This window comes from Mirounga leonina, unplaced genomic scaffold, assembly GCF_011800145.1.
Source record: "Mirounga leonina isolate KUSES-001 unplaced genomic scaffold, KU_Mleo_1.0 Mir_106, whole genome shotgun sequence".
NCBI lineage: Eukaryota > Metazoa > Chordata > Mammalia > Carnivora > Phocidae > Mirounga > Mirounga leonina.
In genome coordinates this window covers 4,554,740-4,579,850 of record NW_023270232.1, presented here as the reverse complement: position 1 = coordinate 4,579,850, position 25,111 = coordinate 4,554,740, and the positions used below count along the sequence as shown (strand labels likewise).

At 41.5% G+C, this 25,111-nt stretch overlaps 1 protein-coding gene across 1 annotated transcript; it reads right to left on the bottom strand.

The window, feature by feature from the left end:
* Window positions 1-117: 117 nt before the first annotated feature.
* On the bottom strand, window positions 118-24,854 carry LOC118018061 (nucleolar RNA helicase 2). The gene is made up of 15 exons (XM_035016541.1): window positions 24,667-24,854; window positions 22,135-22,584; window positions 20,048-20,123; window positions 18,776-18,954; window positions 17,195-17,312; window positions 15,758-15,943; window positions 14,106-14,251; window positions 12,829-12,978; window positions 12,281-12,442; window positions 11,000-11,119; window positions 9,361-9,434; window positions 7,326-7,485; window positions 6,402-6,536; window positions 3,564-3,608; window positions 118-2,685 (listed from the first exon to the last, which is right to left on the bottom strand). Exons 1-15 carry the CDS (start codon window positions 24,751-24,753, stop codon window positions 2,386-2,388), a joined length of 2,388 nt encoding a protein of 795 aa, XP_034872432.1. The 5' UTR covers window positions 24,754-24,854; the 3' UTR covers window positions 118-2,385.
* Between the last annotated feature and the right edge of the window lie 257 nt (window positions 24,855-25,111).

Below are 25,111 nucleotides of genomic sequence, written 5' to 3'. Positions count from 1 at the left end.
TGTTAACTTACCTTTTCTCCTGTTTGGATTTTTACACTCATAATTTAATTACTCTTAAAATAAAAATTTCAAGCTAATCTCCATTTTAGGAAAAAAGCCACCAAAAATATAAATAGGAAATACTAGTATCTTTATTCTGGCATAAAGCAGTATTTCATACATTAACTCAATTTTACAGAAAAAGCATTTTATGTACAATTGTAAAGAAACTGCTGCGCAGATAGCTCCAACATAAAAATGGATTGTATTTTATAAGTTCATTGAGTTTGATACATTGGAAAATATTTTCTCTGTAGAAAATAGTAAAAACCACATTTCCCAGGCTAGCCTGAGACGCCCACTAAAATCAAGTAACAGCTGGATTATAGATTTATAAATATGGTGTGGATTCCAAGATCCAGGTGAAGTTCAACTTCATTTATTGAAACAGCCATGTTTTCTTTGTGTAGAGTGAAATTCCCATTAATCTTCCCCTTACTCTTGATTTCTGATTATTTTTCTATAGGCTAATCCACAATCCACATGAAGGTTTTAACTGCTCCTTCCTAAAGGACAGGTACTGCACCCTTTCAATCTGCTTGATAAGGTATCCATTCCTATCCAAACCGTGAAATATCTTGGTTGTTATTAAAATATGCTCAGTACTTGAGCAAAACCGGAATCTAATAAATTATAATCTACACAGCACATGAGCTGGCAGTCATCAACTTCTCCTGAATCCATGTGGCTTGATGGGAAGCCATGAGGAGCGGGAGGAAAAGTGGTAAAATTGACAAATGGATTAAGAAAGAAAAGCCAAGAGGATTTCTGAAAACAGAGAAACATCCAGGACTGACAGAACTGAAGTCCAAACAGGGTAAGGACATTGCCTCAAGCGTCAAAGAGTTGAGTTGGCTATCTGAACGCCCTACTGCAAGGTCACAGTTAGATAAAAAGACCCGATCCAGTGAGAGAAACCAGGGCTTAGAAAGATTTCAATTGTTCAAACATAATCAAAGAAGGGCCATGTATTTTAACTTCTCCTATCAGTTTATTCCCTGAGATTCCCAATACAGAATTTCTAGGAATTAAGGCAAGAAAACAATGCCATTTTTAAGCTCCCGTGCAGAAGTTTGGCGGGAATATTTGAGAACTCAAGAGTTACCTGGCCAGGGGCTATATTAAATTCTTCAGTTCCCTCAAAGCAACAACTTAAAATAACCATATAGAGATTGTCCTAAAAGGAAGTCTAAGTGGCTAAAACCTTTCAATGGAATAGCAGTCTTACAGAAACAGATCCTATACGGTGGCTATAGGAACTAGGCCTCTGAGAAACCACACTGGATCATTCTACCTAGAACCCCAGGTTACCCATTAGAAGTTGATACTCTAGAAACATTAATGACCTGCTGTTTTTACCAGGAAAAGAGTACTTTATCATGCATCTTGCTTGCATTCACTTGCTCCTCTCTTTGCTCTCAAGAGAGACAGGTTTCCTTCTCACATGTGAAAAACATTTTCAGTGGATTTCCTGACTCTTGTCAGCAATGCAAATCTCCGCACCCCACTCCCTTAAATCCTTCTTGGTAAATAATGTTTATCCTCCAGTAGGAAGTGGAGTACAGTATCATCAAGCGCCTATTATTATTCAGCCTCTTTACTTACAAAGAAAGTTGTGGGGCCATCTTATACATTTGGAATTCCTTAAAGACACTTGCTTTTTACTAAAATACTTTTTATATAGAGATAGATAAAATCTGTGAAGAATTCACTGAAGCATGAATCACCTTAAAGAAGTTAAAAATGTATCAAAATGTACATAACCATGGCTAGTCTATATGTCTCCCATCAAATGTATCAGCATCCTCCAAACCTAGAGCATATGCTGCCATAAAATGCATTACCTCCCAGCTAAGTTTGAAACCTTGCTTCAAAACATGGTTCAGTACTAATTCTCCGAAGACATGTTACAGGACCACATGAGTCACTGTTAGGCAGGTGGCTGAGGAATGCCAATTACAGAGCCAAGCCTGGACTGTGCAGAGCGCCTCTCCAGAGACCGCTGCCTTCCCCATAGGTATTCAGGGAAGGACACCATTTAAGTACAGAGCCAGGTCAACTTAAAAAGTATGGGCAAATACATGCTTGGTTTTTATCTTATAATCTACAGACAATGTACCAGAATAAAAATGTAATGAACTCATACATCTTTTCAAAAGAGAAACCTGATACAGAAGTCCCAATCGTTACAAGTGATTATATCAGATGAAATAATTTCCACAGAGCTTGTCTCTCTGGAAGAGATGGGGACAAGGCAAGTGGTCAGGAAGGAAACTCATGTGCTTTCCACCTTGTATGAAAATCAGTGTTCAGTTCCACGTTGCTGCATAAATCCTCTACTTCAAATTACTGTCCGAATGCTTTACTGAAACTCCGCTTCTGGCCTTTGTTTTGGGATCTGTTACTTTTGTTGCCACCTCCTGATCCCTGTCCTCTGAAGCCTCGATTTCCTTCCCGCTGTCCCCTGAAGCTTCTGTTGCCTTCCCGCTGTCCCCGGAATCCTCGACTGCCATCCCGCTGTCCACGGAAGCCTCGACTGCCATCCCGCTGTCCCCGGAAGCCTCGGTATCCTTCCCGTGGTCCTTCCAGCTCCGGCTGCTCCGTGGCCACCGAGAGCTGCCAGCGCCGTGAATCATGCCATTTTTCCTGCACAGAAATGGTTTATTTTTACCTACTCTGATTTTTATTGAATTCGGTTTTAAAAAGCATGAGAAAGACCATTTTTTTTTGTTTTTTCTCTAATGAAAAACCTGACTCATAACCTAGTATTTAAAAGGTCACTGGTTAGAAAAAATACAACCTTCATGCCCCAAAAGCCAGTCATGACAGTTTAAGAGAGTTTCACCATGAGAGGTACCCTCATCACTGTATCATTTATTCAATTCAATTAGTACAGGGTATCCACAGCTATCAGGTAGTAAAACTCGCAAATATACCATATACAAACCCATTTCTCACAGCAGTACTGAATGAAGACATAGCAATTTTAAAAATGTCTATGTAAAAAATAAAAATAAAAAAAAATAATAATAAAAATAAAAATGTCTATGTAAACCTCATACAACATACACAGGGGAAAAAGCTAGATGTTGTGCACAAGAAAGGAAAGAAGGAAAAGAGGCAGGTTGAGTAAGAAAACTATCAGAATAAAAAGGCTAGAAAAAAAAAGGCTAAAAAGGCTAGGAGAAAAAATACTAAAATTCATTAATTCTAATTGTCTTTTAGAAAAGGGACTAGAGCTGTTGTTTCCCTTTCCATTATTTTGTATTTTCAGTAATGAACACATTTTTTAAAAAAAGATTCTTTCTTTCAAGAAAGCATGAGCGGGGGGTGGGGGAGAATCCCAAGCAGACTCTGAGCTGAGTGCACAGCCTGACACGGGGCTCTACCTCACAGCCCCAAGATCATGACCGAAGCCCAATTCAAGAGCCAGATGCTCAACCAACTGAAACATCCAGGCGCCCCAGTAATGAACATTTGATAATTTAAATATGTTAACTTCAAAATCCAGGAGACAATAATACCTGTATTTCTGTTACTGCTGCAGTAGGGACATCAAAGCAAACACCCTAGAAATCAAAACAAATGCAAGTTAACCCAGCCTTTCACCAGAACTGTATGTGTACGTTAAGTGATATTCCAAAAGACCAAGTATTACATTAAAAATCAGAAACAAAGACTCCAGGTATTAATTTTTAACAAACTTTAGACCAAGACCAATACGTTATACCTCCCAAAGGCACAACAGCAAAAACCCAAGGATATTTGGGACTCAAATATCCTCAAAAAAAAAAAAGGGACTCAAAATGATTCAGAACTGATTAGAGATCATTCTTGGCTATCACACTTTGCTAATTCCTCAAGTAGCTATTAGCTACATTTTAGAGCTGAGGAAACAGAGGTTTGGAGATGCTGACTTGTCCAAGGCCCCCAGCTCATAAGCAGAGCAGGTTTTAAATTTTATTTTTTTATTTATTTGACAGAGACAGAGATAGCGAGAGCAGGAACACAAGCAGCGGAAGTGGGAGAGGGAGAGCAGGCTTCCTGCCGAGGAGGGAACCCGATGTGGGACTCGATCCCAGGACCCTGGGATCACGACCTGAGCCGAAGGCAGACGCTTAATGACTGAGCCACCCAGGTGCCCTGCAGAGCAGGTTTTAAAAACCTGGTCAGTATGGCTCCAAAACCAATGGTCTACATTAAAATATACTGCTTTCCATAAGAAAAAGTGTCTTCATGATGACCTAACTAAATGTAGAAAATAAATTATTTTTTTTTTTAAAGAGAGAGGGAGGGAGGGGGCAATAGGTGAAGGAGAGGGAGAATCTTAAGCAGGCTCCACACCCAGCATGGAGCCCAATGCAGGACTTGATCTCATGACCCTGAGGTCATGATTGGAGCTGAAATCAAGAGTCGGACAGTTAACGGAGTCACCCAGGCGCCCCAAAATAAATGATCTTCTATTGTTACTTTTCTAGTTTTTCACAGTTCATCCTGCTATAAAAAAGTTTTTTAATAATTAAGGGCACCTAATTAGGGTGGCTCAGTTAGGTGTCTGCCTTCGGCTCAGGTCATGATCCTGGGGTCCTGAGATCGAGCCCCACATCGGGCTCCCTGCTTAGCGGGGAATCTGCTTCTCCCTCTCTCTCTGCCCACCCCCATTCATGCTCTCTTGCTCCTCCCCCCAAAAAAAATCTTAGAAAAAAAAGAATTTTTTTTTAAACACTTTACAGAAGCAGTGCCATCACCTTCAATAAAGGAGATCCTATTTCTTGGTCTCCACAAATGTAGTTGAACTACCCCTGCAACTGACACAGGCACTCCTCTCCCCTGGCTGCCTTCATTTAAAACATTTTATGAGGAACACCTCATTTCCACCCAATTCACGCAATTATAACCACAGGGAGCATCAGGTACTGATGGATTTTGCAATTACTGGGAATCTTCATTCACTTTTTTTTTAAGTTTATTTATTTATAATCTCTACACCCAATGTGGTGCTTGAACTCATGACCCCAAGATCAAGAGTCGCTTGCTCTACCAAATGAGCCAGCCAGGCGCCCCACATATATTTAACACCAGGCACTCAACTGGAATATAATGATAACTAGAATATAGTTTTTGCCCATGAGTACATCAGAGTGTTCTTGAGGCTCAGTCAGTAAGCAAGCACATGTGGTAAGGTAAAATTTAACTGAATAAAGGCATGCCCTAAGAACTCTGAGGTCCACATAAAAATGCCCCCAACTTTACTGTATACCCAGGGAAGCGTCACAGGGAGACTTAAGGCCAAGCCACGTCATAAAGGTTAACGTGGAAGAAAGAAAGACCATAAACACTGGGTTGAGCATACATTTAGGATGACAGAAAGGCAAGCTGTGCATGGCACTGCTGGAGTGGAGGGTACTCGCGGTGAGGACGCAGAGATGAAGCTGGTCGGGGGGTAGAAGCCAGCTCGTGAAGACTCCTACCCTCTGTGTGAAAGCTGAGCCTTTAACCCATGCAGTATGTGGAGTTGCTTAAGGAGATGAACCCAGACATGCACAGAGTTGGCGATAAACCTGATCTGGTTCACTAGGCCAGTGGTTCATGCGCCCCTGGAAACCTGAGATCTTGGGGGAGGTTCCACCAAGTCGAAACTATTTTCATAACAACACTAACACGTTAGGTGTCCTTTCCACTCTCATTCTCCCATAAGCACACAGTGGGGTTTCCCAGACACTGTATTACATGTGATGGTGTCACTGCTCTGATGGCTAATGCAATGACATGCTTAGGTTTTAGAGATCCAGTTTTAATTTCTGATAGGGTAAACATTAAGAGATCTAACCCACATAAACAAAAGGTTTTTGGTCTTAAGAATGTAAAGGGCATGCTCTCTGTCTCTCATTCTCTCTCTCTCAAATAAATAAATAAAATCTTAAAAAAAAAAAAAGAATGTAAAGGGGTCAGGAGACCAAAATGTTTGAGAACTGCGGGGCTTGTGCATACCATTAACTGAGAGCAGGACGCGGAAGAAAGAACATCAGGTTTGGAAGGCAAGATTTTAAATTTCAGGTTTGAATTAAAGATTTTGAATTCAATTTTGAATAATTTTCAGTTGCTTAATAACCCATCTGGGTAGAAATCGTCAGGGAAGGAGCGGGATATTCATGTCCGGCACTGCATGCATAGTTCAGGGTAGAGATACAGATGGGGTAGCTGTTAGTGACTTAGTGGCAAACTGAAGGTCATGGATGACATGCCCGGAGAAGACGATCTAGAGAGCAAAAAGATGCTGCATCCCCACAGAACAGGGAGAAGCCTCCATTCGGTGTTTTATCATCCACATTAAGCAAGGTCACAACAGAGGTATTCCTTACCTGCTTTCCTTTGAGAAAAACCATTCCTTTCACTTTGGAATCAATATCCTCGCTCAGCTGCTCTTTAAGTTCTTTCCAAGCATAACTAATGTTTGGCATTTCAATTGAGCATCGTAAGATCATGGTCACAAAGCCCTTACAGAAGAAAGGGGAACAAAAATTAGTCTCAAAAACAAACCTAACTGATAAAAAAATTACCCTCATGTTTCTAAAATATTTCCAGTAAAGTTCTTCCTAAAAGCCTATACCTCTCCTCCACCCCCAACACATACACACAATTTAGTACAAGTAAAACTGGTGAACTCTGAGTAAGATGGATGCATTGTGCCAATGTTAGTACCACCCCAGCTGTGATATTACAGTTTTGCAAGATGTTACCATGAGGGGGGAACTAGACAAAGTATAAATGGGATCTCTCTGTGTTATCTCTTACAACTACACGTAAACCTACGATTATCTCAAAAATTTCATTTAAAAAAAAAAAGGGAAAAAAAAGCATATATCTTTCTAAGTTTCTAGGTATACTGGCTAAATGTATCATATGCATTTATGTGTTTATAGGGTTGGGCTTTTTTTAGGATTAAAAATACTGACATATAATTCATATACCATAACATTCACCATTTTGAAGTTTACAGTTCAGGGATTTTTAGTATATTCACAAAGTTTCAACCATCACCACTATCTAAAATTCCAAAACATTTCACAACCCCAAAAAGAAACCACATGCCCACTCGCACTCAATGTCATTCTCCCTCAACAGAGACATTGGAAACTACGAATCTACTTTCCATCTTTATGGGATTTGTTTACGTACATCTACCTTCATACAAAAGTCAAAACAATTGAGAAGTCTAACTGAACCCTTTCAAATCCTGCTCACACTAAAAACACCAAGGGTCAGAGTTTGACAGGAAGCCTTACCGCGTCTGAGTTGATCAGAGAGCGCTGGTCTACCGATGTGGCTCCTGAAATGTGGGCCAGGGCTGCTGCCAAGGCTTCCACGGCCCCCTTCTCCTCTATCAGTCTCTCTGCTGATTGCTTGAAGTGACTGATGGCAGTGGGAGGCACAGAATCCAAAAGCCTATGGTGTGATTGAGTATATTTGGTTAGGAGAAAGGACAGAAGTGGACAGACTGCGTTTTCAAGGCAATACCATCTCAAGATAAATCAGTAACTTCAAATCTTTCAGATATCTTAATACATCATTTTGATGCAACGTACAGATGGAATCATCACATTTCTGTGGAAATAAATCCATTCCTTTGATTGCATCTAATTTGACTTTACTATCAAATAAAAAAAAGTTTCATCCCAAGGAAATAACAGAACAAATACCAAGATGTTCACCAGTGTTATTTATGACATAAAAAGAGTATAAAATGTGCATCAATACAGACTGGTTAAATAAACCATGAAACAGATACAACGGAAGTCCATGCTGCCACTGGAAGTGATGTTAATAAATGTTGAACATTTCTCACAATAAGCATGTGTTACTTTTATTTTTTTAAAAGATTTTATTCATTTATTTGACAGAGACACAGCGAGAGAGGGAACACAAGCAGGGGGAGTGGGAGAGGGAGAAGCAGGCTCCCCGCTGAGCATGGAGCCCAATGCGGAGCTCAATCCCAGGACCCTGGGATCATGACCTGAGCCGAAGGCAGACGCTTAATGACTGAGCCACCCAGGCGCCCCGCATGTGTTACTTTTAGAATCAGAAAACACTACAGTTATTTCCATTCTGAAATAAAAGGAAAAAAGACTTCCAAATCAGGTTAAAAATGATACGGACTTTTTATGAGAATACACATTTGTTAGGGAATTATCTTGGTGGTAATAAATGTCACATCTTCAAGAGGTCATCCAGGACAAGGATAAACAAGGCCACATGAGGGAGCCTCTTTTGGAAGGGCTGCCCCCCTACAGGACATCTCTTGGCAGCTTGTCTCTTTTCTCCTTCCTGGCCACATAACCCCGAATTTCCTTAACTGGTGTCACAGGGAACCCTGTCTACAGAATACTTAAAGTATGCCATGTGAAAATAAATTTGAAAATTACTGAGTTAAATTATTTTCCTTTGGAGGCCTTTCTTGAGCTTTTAATATGTTAATATCTAGCATTTCCTCTAATCATAAACTCCCTCATTTCTGTGCCCAGTGCAGAGCCCAATGTGGGGCCTGAACTCATGACCCTGAGATCAAGACCTGAGCAAAGATTAAGAGTGGGCTGCTTAATGGACTGAGTCACTCAGGCACCCCTCCCCCTATTTTTTAAGATAAGCATTACACATATTTATAATAATTATGGAAAACAGCCTAAAATGATGCTCAGACTCAGTGGTTCTTAAGCAGGGGATGTAGGTCACCACTTGGAAATATTTGGAAAATAGTCAGGACCTTCTGGTTTTCATAATACCAATCCCCCCTGCCGCCCAGAATACCACACAGCGAGAGATGCTAAACAACTAACTATCCTTCAATTTATAGCACAATCCCACAAAATAATTCTCTTGCCCCCAATGCCAGTGACAAACACTGCTAGTTAATCTAATCCTCACCAGCTAGAGGTACCTTAAAAAAATAATCAACTCAAAAAAAAAAAAAAATCAACTCATTCTTACCAGCTGGGGGACGAGATTGATGACGATGTGGAATATAATCTCTGACCCTAAAATCTGTCTTCACATGGGAAGCACCCACACCATATCTAACATACGGTTTCTTAAAATGCCCAAGACAAACCCAACTATTAATAGTGGTTTCCTCTGGTGAACAGGATTGGGTAAGGATGAGGACAAAGCAGGATTTTTATTTTGTAAAATTTTACTTCAGCATAGTGTATTTTTATAACAAGGAGGTTGTAAATCATTTAAAATAATAAATAAAATTTAAAAGACCAAATCTCATTACTGCACAAAGTCAGGCAATAAATGGAACAGCAGTGGTGGGAAACATACCTGATGGCATCTTTGCTGGAAGCTTTTATTATCTCTGTTGCAGAAGGAACCCCTATTCGCTTAAATTTAATTCCCTACAAGAAAATGAGCCATAGTTTAATGTACCATCTGGCCATCAACTGTTTTCACTGAGATTAAATCCCTAATTTTTTTATATTACCAAACATATTTATTATACATTTAAAAGATAAACTTAAAAAAAAAAAAGAACTTTTTATCTTAGAATGGTTTTAGATTTATAGAAAAGTTGCAAAGATACTACACAGTTCCTGGGGCGCCTGGGTGGCTCAGTCATTAAGCGTCTGCCTTTGGCTCAGGTCATGATCCCAGGATCCTGGGATCCTGGGATCGAGCCCCGCATCAGCCCGCCTTGGGCTCCCTGCTCAGCAGGAGGCCTGCTTCTCCCTCTCCCACTCCCCCTGCTTGTGTTCCCTCTCTCACTGTGTCTTTGTCAAATAAATAAAATCTTTAAAAAAAAAAAAGATACTACAGAGTTCCTGTACACTATGTACTAAGTTTCCCTATTATTACTACTACAGTACATTTGTCATAGCTAAGAAACCAACACTGCCACATTACTATTAACTGAATTCTAGAGTTCATTCAAATTTCACTAGTTTTTCTATTAATGTCCTTTTTCTGTTCCAGTGACACCACAACATTCAATTATCATGTGTGCTTGGTCTCCTCTGATCTGTGGCAGTTTGTGCCTTTTCTTGTTTTTCATGACCTTGACAGTTTTAAGAGTGCTGGTCTTAAGGACTGCTGGTCAGGTATTTTGTAAAATGTTGTCCCTCGCTGTGAGGCTGTCTTGGGTTTTTTGCATGCTTAGACTGAAATTATGGGTTTGGGGGAAGAAAGCCAGAGGCAAATGCTGTCTCATCACATCATTCTCAAGGCATATGCTAATCCCTGATGTTAACCACAAGCACCCTGCCGGGGAGTGCTTGCCTGCTTTCTGCATGGTAAAGTGCCCCCTATCCTTCTCCTTAGGCAAGTCACCAAGTACAGTCAGCTAACAGGGAAGAGGAGAGATTAATCTGTCAGAAAAATCAGTCTTCTCTCTCCCTTTTAAATTTATCCTTTTGGGTTTTTTTGTTTTGTTTTGAAGATTTATTTACTTATTTGACCGAGTGTGTGCGGCGGGGAAGGGCGAGGAGCAAGAGGAAGAGAGAATCCTGAAGCAGACTCCCCGCTGAGCCCAACAGAGGACTCGATCCCAGGACCCAGAGATCATGACCTGAGCGGAAACCCCGAGTCAGGGGCTTAACCAAGGGAGCCACCCAAGCGCCCCTATCTTTTTGGTTTTTAAGCAATTCCTAAAACTCCCTAACCTAGGTTTAAAACATCTGGGGTGTGTTCATGTTATTGTCTGAAAACTGCCGTTCAAACATAAAAATAGCCCACGTGATTGTAAATATGGGAAAACAAAACCACTGCTTTCAAATGTAAACTTATTTCAAAATGGGCTTTATATTGTAGGACAATGTATAAAACAACATGTATCTAACAAACTTTCAGTTATGGCCACATGCTAGAAATAAATACAATTTAAAGTTAATAGAAACTGAATTTAAAAAACAAAGATTGACTTTAGAATTCAACATTTGCTGAGTGAAGGCTAAGAAAACAGTTTTACCGCTTTTTGCTCCACTTGTGCTAACTGATATTCTTCCTTGTGCTGATAAAAGCAGATGCAAATCCCCGTCCTTCCAGCTCTACCCGTCCTCCCAGAACGATGAATGTAGGACTCCACATCCTAATGAAGTAAAATACATGAGTGACACTGAACAAAAAGAGACAAAGACCTGAGTGGTCTATGCAGAGGGAAGTGTTGTGGTTATATTACATACCCAGAGAGTGAGGTTCCCCAGCATTTCTAAAATAAAGAACTGTCACAATTTTTAAAAATCTCTAGAACAGTGGTCCCTATCCTATGGGCAAATGTGCAAAAAGCATCATCTAAATAGTGCCGTGCTACAGAATCACGTATGTAATTTCAGTCTTCAGTTTTGCAGTAACCCGCTAAAAGGTTAAATTAATGATATATTTTATTTAACTCAATATATCTAAAAGTTGTATCACCTCAATATGCTATCTACAGGGAAGAGCTTATCACTGAGATACTTTACATTTTTTGTAAGTCTTGCAAAATCCAGCGTACATAACGGAAAGTTTAAAATATAAAAAAGAATCCAAGGTGCCCTTTATACTTGGGAGCACACGTGTCACTCCGACTATTCCCAGTGCCCGACAGCTACACGTGGCGTGGCCATCATACTGGACAGGCCCCTTGAAACAGCACGTATGTCCCACACCCACCGGACTGCCTTTCTAACAACTGGAGCCTCCACAGTAGTCAGGGAGCTTTTTCTATCATTGTAAACAACCTTTTAATCCTGAGGGATGGGGTCCTCACACTGGAAGTGATGGGAACAGAACAGGCTCCTTCTCCAACGTTTATTTACACGAAGCACCGTCCACACGTCTCCTCTGCTTCAGGGCCCTCCCTCAGAGTTCCCATCACCCACAAAGCCAAGGAGTGTTAACCACGGCGACTATTAACTACAGGCCTTTTTTCCCCTTCTCTATCCTCTAGCTCGTGAGTTTATCCTACCCCCACCCTGCCTAAGTCCCACCCATCTTCAAAGTCTACTTCACAACTACACCACCTGCACGAGCCTACCAAACTCCCTCCAACCAGAAACCATCCTTCCAACCTGTGGCCACTGACCACGCTTCCACTCAACAGTCAGATCTGAGGGAAGGATCTCAAAAGAGATTTGTTCTTAAAATCGCCCATAGCATCCTAGCACTCAAGAGATAGCTATTACTAACCACATGAAAGTAAGCAATACAACTTCCCATTTTTTTCATACCCAAAATAAAATAAAATAAAACTGTAGGACAGAACACTTACCTTTGGTGGAGAACTCTGTACAACCAGATCAACCTCAGGGATGTCTAACCCACGAGCAGCAACATTGGTTGCAACCAAAACTCCAAAATCACCATTTCTAAAACCCTTCAGAGTGATTTCTCTCTGCTTCTGAGGAATATCTCCATGTAATGACTGGGCATCCTGCCAAAGGAATAAACTGGCCTAAGAATACCAGATGCAACAATACAGGTGCTTTTAGCATCACACATTAGGCCTAGAAAGATACATGTACTCTGGTGATACTTCCACTGAAAATAAAGCAAAAGGAAAAACACGTGCCTTACATGGACAAACCTCAAATTTTCCCCCACTCCTTGGTCATTAAATCAATGTCCAGCTATACTTACTAGGTGAAGAACACCAGACAAGAGTGATCAAACCCACTTTGCCAGTGTAGCCTTGGGTTTGAGCCACCCTTTCCTCACCTGGGAGAGGAACTGACAGATCAGGTGAGCTCTAACATGTAAATGGGGTCTATCAGTTGAAAGAGGCTTCCTCCCTAAAGGAAAGAGGGGAGAAGGACCAACCTGCTTTATGGACACGTTCTGTGACAACTCCTGAGCTTCTTTCTTGGTTTCGCAGAAGATGATAGTGCGCCCATGAAAACCACTATACACTCGGATCACATCCCCAATAACTGCGGCCCTTTGAGTCCAGTGGCACTTGATAGCCAGATGCTTATGAAGGAGGGAAAAAGATCTATTTAGTATAGCTTACCTGGAACCTGAAATCACCTGCTCAATGCTACTGGTGCTAGAAGCAATTGTTTAAGCCTAACTAGAGCAGACAAATGCCACCACTGTATGGAGGGAAAAAAAAAAACAAACAAAAAACCCCACCTAAACCATTAAAGCAAAGAGCCATCTCTTTCTCGATCTCTCTCTCTAAACTAAGTAAGTAAGTCTTTTTTTTAAAAGTGGGGGACGGGGCACCTTTAAGCATCCGACTCTTGGTTTTGGCTCAGGTTGTGAGATCGAGCACTGCATTGGGCTCAGCCCTCAGCATGGATTCTGCTTAAGATTCTCTCTCCCTCCCCCCACCCACACTCTCTCTCTGAAATAAACAAATAAATCTTAAAAAAGAGAAAGAAAGAAAGAAAGAAAAGAAAAAGCAGAGACCTGTTCCCCTTTCTCTGGTTCCTCTATTTTGTTTCTTTTTTTTTTTAAAGTAGGCTCTATGCCCAGCACAGAGCCCAACACAGGACCTGAACCCACGACCCTGAGATCAAGCCCAAGCTGAGATCAAGAGTCGAATGCTCAACTGACTGAGCCACCCAGGTGCCCCTAGCTCCTCTACTTTCTGAACTAACCAAGTAAATGAAGAAAAAGAAACATCATTCTCTTGATTCCTACAGGAAACCAAGTAGCTGACAAGAGAAAAATTTCTGAATGTTTTGTCCTTTCATCCACTTAAAAATGCGATTAGCCAGTTGGTCTGCAGGTCTATTCCTTGGGTGAAAGGAATTCTATGCTTTGGACCCTAAAATGAAAATGGCTTCAACACAAAGTACTAGATTTCTCTGTTGCCCTCAGAGTGTTTAAATTCTAGGTGTAATTTCTTTCTACTTACATAATTCAGACAGAGATTCCAAAAGATTTTGAAATCAGATTACCAGAAATGAAATTTAGAAAACACAGATACCACATACAACTCAAATAGAAATAGATTTTTACTTGGCTCTTCACAAGGATTTAGTATTTATCTGGAAAAACAGTGTATATTTGCCAATCTTAATACCATTAGACACAGGGAAAACATGACATACAATTTATTACTAATTCTAGCAGCTGAATGAATCACTTACCTCCACAGTTATTGCTGTTTTCTGGGTCTTTTTACCAATCAGGTCCACCTGTTCATATGTAGATTTCATGTATTTCTTAGCAACATTATATACCCAATGAGGGCAAGTTGCAGAAAAAAGCAATGTTTGGGGATTGTCTTCTGAATCTTTGGGGAGAAAAAAGTCAGTATGAATAACTCCAATAAGCCTACACAGTATTCTACCTCACCCAGTTCTTCCAGAGTCCATCAACATGCTACAGTGACCATATGAGGCCGAGCCAGGCACTGATGGCACAAAAATGAAAGACACAGAGATACCTAGTGGGCAAAGTCATTTATGTGAAGGAGACTTGAAACACCAAAAGTACTTTGAAGTTATTTTGCTTTCTGACCCCTGGCCTTTATGAACCATGAGGGATATCTGTCCATTATGAGACATAACTGGAAAACATCTGTTCATCAAGCCCAGTAACCATACAGTTTAGATCACTAAGCAAATAACCTACAATAAACACCAGAACAGGGACGCCTGGGTGGCTCAGTTGGTTAGGCGACTGCTTTCGGCTCAGGTCATGATCCTGGAGTCCCGGGATGTCCCGCATCGGGCTCTCTGCTCAGCAGGGAGTCTGCTTCTCCCTCTGACCCTCCCCCCTCTCATGCTCTATCTCATTCTCTCTCTCAAATAAATAAACAAAATCTTTAAAAAAATAAAAAAATAAATAATAAAAAAAACCCCCACCAGAACAGATCCTATATTCATCTATACTCTCTAGCATTTCCTCAGTCTTTTGAGTTTAGAATTCCAGTCTATTCATTCTTTGAGGTCAGGTATTAAAAAGCTCCCCAACCCCCATCTTTTTCTTTTTTTTAAGTTTGAGTAACTTCATTTTCATATATCTCAAATGGTGGTTTAAGTAGATAGAACCCTTCTGGAGAGCAAAACTAACAATGTACATTGAGAAGCATGAACTATTTATACCTTTAAACTCAGTAATTTTATTACTGGACATCCATCCTAAAGCACAAATTCCAAATACTGAGATGTGAAGGAAGCTATCTGCATAAAAACGTCTCTAAGCAGATTTATTTATATTATGTAAAAATTAAAATATATACATGTAATTAAATCTGGCACAACCTCTTCATGGAGTGTTATGCCAAATTTTTATATGCATAATAAGATTAAAATTAAGACATATGCACATATGCACAATAGTACAAAGTCAGGAAGAAAGAGACCAAAAGCAAAGCACACCAAGCTGGCAGAATATGATATTTTTCTTCTCTTACTTTCCCAAATTGTCCCCATTATAGTTATGTGGTAAATCATGATTTTTTTTTTAATATTTTATTTATTTAACAGACAGACAGAGAGAGAGCACAAGCAGGGGAAGTGGCAAGGAGAGGGAGAAGAAGGCTTCCCGCAGAGCAGGGAGCCCAATGCAGGGCTCGGTCCCAGGGCCCTGGGATCATGACCTGAGCCGAAGGCAGCTGCTTAACTGACTGAGCCACTCAGGCGCCCCATAAATCATGATTTTTTAAAAAAATTTAATTTTTCCTAAATAAAATAAATCACCCCCCAATTTAAGGTTTCATTTAACATTTAGAAGACTGCTTAATCACCACCCTTCCTCTAAGCCCTTCCAGCAGCTCCATGAATTTGGAGCTTACCTTTCTTGTATGCCACACTTAAAATCTCTTCCACTTGATCAGCAAACCCCATATCCAGCATCTGGTCAACTTCATCCAAGACAACATGCTTAAGTTTGGTGAGATCTAGCTTGCCATTCTGCAGGTGGTCTTTGATACGACCTGGGGTCCCAACCAGGATATCAATCCCATTCCGCATGCGTTCAACTATAAAGAACATCAGTGATAAAATATGCAGGGTTTTTAAGTCCTTTTATTAGTCCGGGGTACCAATTAAATACATTCTTATTCTAAAATATTTACTAACTAAAAACATAAGGTAATATGCTAAGTATCAAAGATAAAGATACTCAAGGGGGAACTCAAGATAATCTAGGGATAACAGGTAAGAAGTGACAGTCTGTGTATTATGTGATGTAACAGAAAAACGTGCCGGTGTGGGATGGAAGCACCAGGAAAGAAATTACTTCCTTCATGGTAGAAAGTGTCAAGGTTTCACAAAGTGAGAACAAGAATCTTAGAGAAGAACTTTATATAAGGTAAGCATGTATGGAGAGAATGAGACCGGGTAGAAGGGTAAATATTTTGAGAAGGTCCAAAGATGTTCAGGAAAACGGAGTCCAGTATGATGAGGTGAGATGATAATGATGCAGCTTTTTTTTTTTTTTTTTTTATGAGGCAGCTTTTTACTGAACTGCCCTTGCAGTCTGTGGGGAGTCACACTGGGCACTCTACATACATTAGCCAATTGAATCCTCACAACACCCTCGCAGGATGAGTTTTAGTAACCTTGTTTTTTCACATGAGCAAATGAAAGTGCAAAAAAACCAAGCACCTTGAACTTAAAATCACACTGTGAGCAGAGTCTAGATTCAAACATACACTTTTCTGATGCCAAAGCCCAGTTCATTTAACCAAAGCTGAGAAGAAATAATCACAAGCCTTGCATGCCAATTGCAACATTTTTAATGCCTTAAATCCTTTCCTGAATTATTTATCTGCTCTACATAATAAAGTTTCAAGGTCTTGAACTGGTAGGTAATGGAATCCTACAATAGGAGCCTGCACCATTTGGCCCTTGGTCCCAGAGGAAAGAAGGCCCACCTGCAGCAAGAAAGAAATAAAGACCCCAAAAGAGGCAGATTCATCGTCCTTGACAGATAAAAAGAGTAACTCTGAATCATGACTTTCTAGTGCCAAGGGCCCAAGTGGACTTTATCCTCTTAAGCTCAGTAAGAGATCTTTACAGCCTTTAGATAAACATAGGTAAGTAATACAAAAATCCAAGTAACTATATATAGGATTTGACACATCATCACGTAGGACCATGTTCCTGAACATCTTTAAACAATGACAAAAGAAAACCACTAAAAATGACTGAACTAGGTAAAGCCAGATGTCGAGGTCAGAGAAATCCAACCAGGGCACCCAACAATGGTTGGCTTTGGATTTACTTACTCTGACCTCCATAGGGAGTCCCACCATAAAAACAAGCCACTGCCAGCTTTCTTGTGATGTCACTGAAGTCTCTGCTTACTTGATTTGCCAATTCCCTCGTGGGTGCAAGAACCAGCACCTGAAAAGGAGAAACTCATCATTGAATTCAAAGTACTATGCAGTATTTGTTTCTTAACAAATTTGGAATTCACCAGAAGGCTCAACTCATCCTACCAAGTATTTTCAAAACATCTGTTATATGCTTTGCAACATACTTTGTGTGGGGAAGGATCATAAATGTAATACAGTCCCTGACAAATCGACTCAGAAGAAAAGTTTACGATCTTACCAATCAGAAGGGACATAGAGTCCAAACATGAGGTGCTCCAGGAGGGTTGCACGGAGTGGGCCAGAGGAACTGGGGAGTTTCCTGGAGCTGCTACCACTTAAATAGCATTCCAGGAAAGCAACAATTTGAGCAAGGAGTAACACTGCTGATGATAACATTAGCTAATCTTTGTGCTTTTACTGTCTCAGGCTCTACTAAATGCTTACTATGCATTATTCTGATTTAATTCTCACAAGTTATTGGCCCACCTGCAATTATATTGTACAATTGTACCTACAATAAACACACAAAAGATATTGAGCCAAAAGCCTAAGAAGCAAAGCCTGGATTTAAATTCAGACAGCTGGGCTCCAAAACCAATAGACTAAACCTCTACACTACAGTAAATTGAATGTAGAACAAAGACAAGGCAGGACCAACACATGGTGAGGGGCTTTGAATCCCAGAGCAGTCTGAGTTTGACCCAATAGGACATACAACATGAAACTACTATAGATCCTTAAGTAGGGAAACAGCATGAAACAAGTATGATTTCAGAATATTCACTGATTCATCAGATAAATTCATCCAACAGATATTTACTGAATATCCACTATGTGTCAAGCCGGAATAATTCCAAGTGCTAGAATAATTCATTTGTTTAATGCTGCATTTGTTTAGAGCAATAAACAATGAATGAATGAGGGGTGAGTATGGACACTGGCAGGCCAGTAAACAAGTGAGGTGGGGCCAGAAAGTCAGGTGCAAGAAGCCATAACCATGATGACAACATAGGCATTTTGGTGAGATTACAGTTTGTCAAATGGCAGGTTCTCCAGCAATGAACCCAATGGGCACCATCTTGACAAGAAAGCTTGGCCTCTTCACCTCTTTGAGTACCCCTCCTTCTACTCATGCCTCTCTACTAAAACTGCTTTCTCCATCTAGGTAAAAATGGTAACAGACATTTGATCAAACCTGTAAGCCCCAGGTACATCAAGAGAGTTGAAGGGAACATAATGAGCATTAATAATACAGGTGATCACAACCATGAGACAGATTATAATATTTAAATATATAGGGTTTGTGGCCAACAATCTTAAAAGAATAATCCTGCTTTAGCTTCAAATAAAAATCTATAATAGATTAAAAAAAAAAAAAAGGCTTTAAGGAGAACCCAGTAAAAAACTATAGTACATGATGTAAGCAATGCGTAAAAGATTTTTTCTCCTGTGCAATACGGAGCCCCTGAGGTCGGTGTTAAAGATAGTTACCTGAGGGGCACGGCCTCTTTTCCGGTCTTGCAGGTCTCCCTGAAGTTTCTCAGTCAAAGGGATGGCAAAGGAGAATGTCTTCCCAGTTCCTGTCCGCGCCTGTGCAATTAAGTCCTTTCCACTATAGACATGGTGAAATGTCTTTGCTTGTATAGGAAACAGGAAGGTCACCCCACGGGCTGTGAACAAATTAACCATGTTATCTGACACTGCAGTTCTTAAAATACCAGCCATGCTTCTGGTCCTGCAGAATTAAGGAATTCTACCTTCTGCTCAATATCTACAAAATCAGGTTCCAATGTATTCTGGTAGTGAAGAATCTGCTGGACTGCAGAATATCAACAAACTTTAAAGCACCAAATTATAGTAAATATTATTTTGAGAGTTCAGTCACTTGTCATGAAATCTCATCTGTAGGTCAAGAGAAGCCCCGAATCAGGTGCTTTGCAGTCCAGACTATGCCACACTGATTCAGAAAACACCCACTCAAGCTTCCGTGACTACCTGGCTCATTCCCAAGCACACTGCCAGGCTGAGTGCAGAGCAAGGCTGGTATCATTAAGAGATGTCTCATGAAGTGGGAGAGGATAAAAAGAAAATATGAACATGGCATGAACCATTTATTTGCACCAGTGCAATCAGTCCTCACACTTCTGAATACACATACTAGTTTGAATAAAATTGAATCACCTATTTAAGAGGCAGTAAAGTGGGGCACCTGGTGGTTCAGTTGGTTAAGCGTCTGCCTTTGGCTCAGGTCATGATCCCACGGTCCTGGGACCAAGCCCTGCATCAGAGCCCTGCACCATCACATCATCGGGTTCCCTGCTCAGTGGGGAGTCTGCTTCTCCCTCTCCCTCTGCCCCTCCCCCTCCGCTTGTGCTCTCTCGCTTTCTCTCTCTCAAATAAATAAAATCCTAAAGAAGGGTGCCTGGGTGGCTCAGATGGTTGGGCGTCTGCCTTCGGCTCAGGTCATGATCCCAGACTCCTGGGATCGAGTTCCGCCATCGGGCTCCCTGCTCAGCAGGGAGCCTGCTTCTCCCTCTGCCTCTCTCTCTCTCTCTGTCTCTTATGAATAAATAAATAAAATCTTTAAAAAAAAAAAATCCTAAAGAAAAAGGGGCAGCAAAGCCAACATTAGTACAGTCCTATACTGTATATATGGATCTACTTTATTATATGGTCACATATATTGTCCTTTATCTCAACAAAAACAGTGGAGTGCTTCCAAATATATATTCTAACATTATATAATATTTCCAAAAATATTACCTTTGAGAAGTTTAATAGTCTGTTCAGATATGGGAAAATTAGAGAAATCTCCTTCTTTTTGTTCCACAGGTATTTCCTATCAAGTAAAGGGCCACAGAAAGAAATCAGTAACTTCACCCCTACCGGTAATTATTGAGAAGCCTTCTGAGAAAGAAACAAAAGAACCAATTCTAAAACATCTCTTGTAAATCAACCAAAAAGACACAGAAACTCTGGTAGGTAAATCAAGATCCAAAAAGGAAATATATCATAATCATCTATAAAACCCTAAGAAAAGAAAATCTGTACCAAATATATACTGTACAGATACTATGCATGGCTAGTGAAGGCTGATTCAGTCTCGACCAACAACTATTCCATTGCCATCCATACCCACAATATACAGTAGTCCCCCCTTCTTCACAGGGGATTTGTTCTAAGACCTCCAGTGGATACCTGAAACTGCTGACAGTATGGAACCTTTATATATACTATGTTTTTTCCTATACATATCCATGATAAGTTTAGGCACAGTAAGAGACTAACAATAACAACAATAGAACAATTATAACAATATACCATAATAAAAATTATATGAATGTGGTCTCTCTCTCAAAATACCTTCCTGTACTGCATTCACCCTTCTTGGGATGATGTGAGCTGATAAAATGCCTAAGTGATGAGATGAAGTGAGGTGAATGACACAGGCATTGTGATGCAGCTGCAGGCTACTATTAACCTTTTGACAACGTGTCAGGAAGAGAATCACCTGCTCCTGAAGACAGTTGACAGGGAGTAACTAAAACCCTGGAAAGCGGGCGCCTGGGTGGCTCAGTCAGTTGAGCGTCCAACTCTTGATTTCAGCTCAGCTCATGATCTCAGGGTTGTGAGATCAAGCCCCGCCTCGTGCTCAGCAGAGTTGGCCTGAGATTCTCTCTCTCCCTCTGCGCCCCCCCCACCACTGCCCTGCTCACACTCTCTCTGTATCTCTCTCTGAAATAAATAAATACTTAAAAAAAAAGAAAGAAAAAAAATGAAACCCTGGGGGGCGCCTGGGTGGCTCAGTCGGTTAGGCGGCTGCCTTCGGCTCAGGTCGTGATCCCAGGGTCCTGGGATCGAGCCCCACATCGGGCTCCCTGCTCGGCGGAGAGCCTGCTTCTCCCTCTCCCTCTGTCTGCCTCTCTGCCTACTTGTGCTCTCTCTCTCTCTGTTAAATAAATAAATAAAAATCTTAAAAAAAAAAAAAAAAGAAAATGAAACCCCGGAAAGCAAGACGTCAGATCAGGGGGCACTACTGTACTACTGTGTTGAACAAGTCATTAACCCTTTTCCACAGCCACATCTTTCACATACATCCAAAGAAAATAAGGAACAAGCATTTATGACAAAGTGGTCACAGTGGCATTATTTGAAAGTAAAAAACCTAAATGCCCAATAGAGGAATTAAGTGATTCTAAATATTTACATGATGGATTATGGAAGCATTAAAAATATTTAATATATTTTTTTAAGATTTTATTTATTTATTTGACAGAGACAGAGAGAGAGATAGTGAGAGCAAGAACACAAGCAGGGGGAGTGGGAGAGGGAGAAGCAGGTTTCCCACGGAGCAGGGAGCCCGATGCAGGACTCGATCCCAGGACCCTGGGATCATGACCTGAGCCAAAGGCAGACGCTTAACGACTAAGCCACCCAGGTGCCCCCAAAATATTTAATATTTAAAAAGCTGGGTAAAGGGGTGCCTGGCTGGCTCAGTCAGTTAAGCATCCGACTCTTGGTTCTGGCTCATTAGGTCATGATCTCAGGGCCTGCATGGGGCTGTACACTCAGCGTGGAGTCTGCTTGAGGTTCTCTCTCTCCCTCTCCTTCGGCTCCTCCCCACCGCTAGAGCACACTCGCGCTCTCTCTCCCTCTCTCTAAAAATAAAATTAAATAAATAAAATCTTAAAAAAAAAAAAAAAGAGTGGAGATCAAGAGCTGCATGCTCTACTGACTGAGCCAGCCAGGTACACCCCTCCCATTTTTAAATAATACCAGTAGCAATTACCTACTTATTCATCTGAAACAACAGTGAAAGATACAGTCTATATATTAAAATACAACCCTACCTGCTCTAACTCGCTGTTACTTTCTTCCCCAGGGGTTTCACTGGAGTTAGAAACAGGTCCGGAATGAGGGAATCCATTCTTCAGTCTGGGGCTTTTCTCTCCAATTTCTCCATTCATTTCCTTTTCTTTCTTCATCTTCTTGGGCTTAGGAGCATCTACTTCGTCTTCAGAAGGTTCTTCACTTTTTATTACCTTTTTGGTTTTAGGAGAAACAACTTTCTTTTCAATGGACTCCTTTGGTTTTTTCACACTTTTGGTTTTAGGAGAAATAATGTCATCCTGAGATGGCTCCTCTTTCGTTTTTGCCTTTCTGGATTTAGGAGAATTCATGTCAACCTCATTAGACTTGGCTTTCTTTTTGACTTTTTTAGCTTTGGGGGAAATAACTTCTTCCTTTACTTCCGTTGCCTCTTCAGCCTTATTAGATTTTGGCTTCTCTTTTCTACCTTTCTAAAAAATTAATAAAGAAAATACAAATGATACATCAAGTCTGGACTACTTCAAGATCACATAATTATGAAGAACACAATTTGGGGGCATTTTTCAACATTTGTACTTTCACCTTGTAATAAGTCAAAACACTATGCTTTTTAGTACCGTTTCTTAGCTATATGGAAATAAGTACAGTGTATATCAATGATTTCATCAGCTTAGAAGAGACTGCCTCTTGGTATCTATTCAATTCATGTTAGTTGAGTATGTTGTCAAGCTTTCACAGGGGATTTGGAATGGCTCATGGGATGCTCCAAAATGCTCTAAATTAAATATGTAGGACTATAGAAAGTGATCAAGTACAGCTTAATTTATTCTAATAGAGTATTAAGGCCATATATGTCCACAGATGGACAATGTTAAACAGATTTCTTTCTCTGCTAGAATGTCTATACAGGCAAAACAGGGATTCCTAATACCTGTCTTGGCTACCTGACAAGTGCAAATGAATTTACAGAGACATTTTATGAACCAAAAATCTACAAAACCCCACAATCTATCTCCCCATGTGTAAAAAAGATGTATCTAATTTAATGGGGGAGGAGAGAAGCACCACTACAAGGAAATGGAATGGGTGAAACCTCCAAACCAAACCAAACCCACGACTATGGCTCCTACCTGAAATGTCTGACCTCTTCCAACTTTTCATATTACTTACTTTAATTACTTAATATTACTGAAACCAAGTAGACAGGTGCTGTACCTCTGTTAAAACCTCTCTGAAAGGCCAATCCCAGAAGTATGGAGACTATTACATTTAGCTGAAATCAGCTCCCCTAAAACTTCAGGCCCCTCCTCTGCTCTCAAATCATGAATGAGGGTAATCTTTCCCACACTGATCATCTTTCAGACAACTGAAAAATAATCTGGTCTCCCCACAAGACTTCAGTTCTTTCAGGGACGCCTGGGTGGCTCAGTCGGTTAAGCGTCTGCCTTTGGCTCAGGTCATGATCCCAGAGTCCTGGGATCGAGTCCCACATCAGGCTCCCTGCTCTGCGGGGAGCCTGCTTCTCCCTCTGCCTCTGTCTCTCTGTCTCTCATGAATAAATAAATAAAATCTTTAAAAAAAAAAAAAAAAAAGACTTCAGTTCTTTCATCCGTAATCCAGTGGTCTCTCTGGAATGTAATGGGGTTTGGCCAAGTCCCTCTTCACCTGAGCATCCCACAATTGAATACCTTCACTGATGCGGAGCAGGTAAACCAGGACCACTTCCTCCCCACCTGTGGGGACAAGTCTGTGCTCCCACGGCTTCCTACAACGCCAAAATATTGCTGTTGTAAAAGCTCCCCATCAAAAAGACCCATACACAGCCAAGGAAAGGAAATTCTAAGTCATTCACAATAGGAATTCAGGGACAATCTTTGTTCTCACTGACTGACCTTATCTCACATCAGAGAATCGTCACAAGTTAAATCACTAAGGAAGTAACAGTATAGAGGCAGACAGCGATCAAGGTAACTTAAGCCCACTACACCCTGCCCTCTATCAAAAATCAGCACACAATACATCTTTACATTTCCACGGAATATCTAGTCAGTAGACATTAAGCCGAATACTTCATCTTCTAAAGGCTGCTGACCGGAAAACAAACTGTACTTCCCTTACTACTCAAGTGTCACTGCAGACGCCGCTCACGTGTGCAGGTGTGTTTGAAGTGTCGCTAGTCTAGTCTAAAGCTTCAGTCCCTACCCTGACCGACAATTCCCTCCGCACACGCTCACGCCCGGAGTCAGGTCAGAGCCTGAGCCAGCAACGTGGGGCCCAACCGTGGAGAGCCAAGTGCGCCCCGGCTGCGGGCCGCCCAGACTTCCGGACCACGTGGGAGCGGCGCTCACCCCAGCTCCTGTCCGGCCTGGGCCGCTCGAGCGCCCACCGCCCGCGGAGAGCACGGCCCTTCGGCACCCCCTCTGCCGAGCCCCACGCCGGGCTCCGGAGGTGCCGGGTCCGCGTGCGCGCCAGGGACTCCCAGTCCGGCACCCCACCCCGCTCCCGTACCCCGCTCCTCTCAGCGCTCCGGGTCCCTCGACCCTCGGTGGCACCTTCTCATTCTGCTTCCGCGGTGTCTCCACTTTTTCCATGGCCGTGTCTGAGTCCAAGTCCGCGTCACTAAGGAGTTTCCCCGGCATCGTTCAGCACGAGCAATTCAGGCCGACGGGTCAGGTCCACCGCGTGGAGAGGAACAGACAGTACTACCCGTTTAGAGGACCGACGTTCGTCACTTCCGGTAGCAAAGCCATTCCGGCGGAAGCGGAAAGCCCCGGGGAGGCCGGAGCCCACGTGGTAGCTCCAAAGTATCGGCTGCTCCGGCTGGTGGGGGATGGTGAATTCCCTGCTCTCCGCGCCTGGAGCGCTCCAACTGGGAGGAAACGCTCTTGGCAAACGCTGGCCAGATTTTCCCTAGCCCCGGCCAGTTAAATGACTTGTTGCATTTCCGTGGTGTCTCTTCAGTGCTTTATATTAGATTGCTGGAGTTTGCAAGATACT

What these genes read in the sequence shown, in the direction of transcription:
- LOC118018061 (XM_035016541.1), bottom strand. Translation starts at nt 24,753, where the DNA reads ATGCCGGGGAAACTCCTTAGTGACGCGGACTTGGACTCAGACACGGCC. An exon ending in GACTCCCTATGGAGGTCAGA is followed by an intron (nt 15,944 to 17,194) that starts GTAAGTAAATCC and finishes TGTTCTTTATAG; the next exon opens with TTGAACGCATGCGGAATGGG. An exon ending in AAGTGTGGCATACAAGAAAG is followed by an intron (nt 14,252 to 15,757) that starts GTAAGCTCCAAA and finishes TTCTCCCCAAAG; the next exon opens with ATTCAGAAGACAATCCCCAA.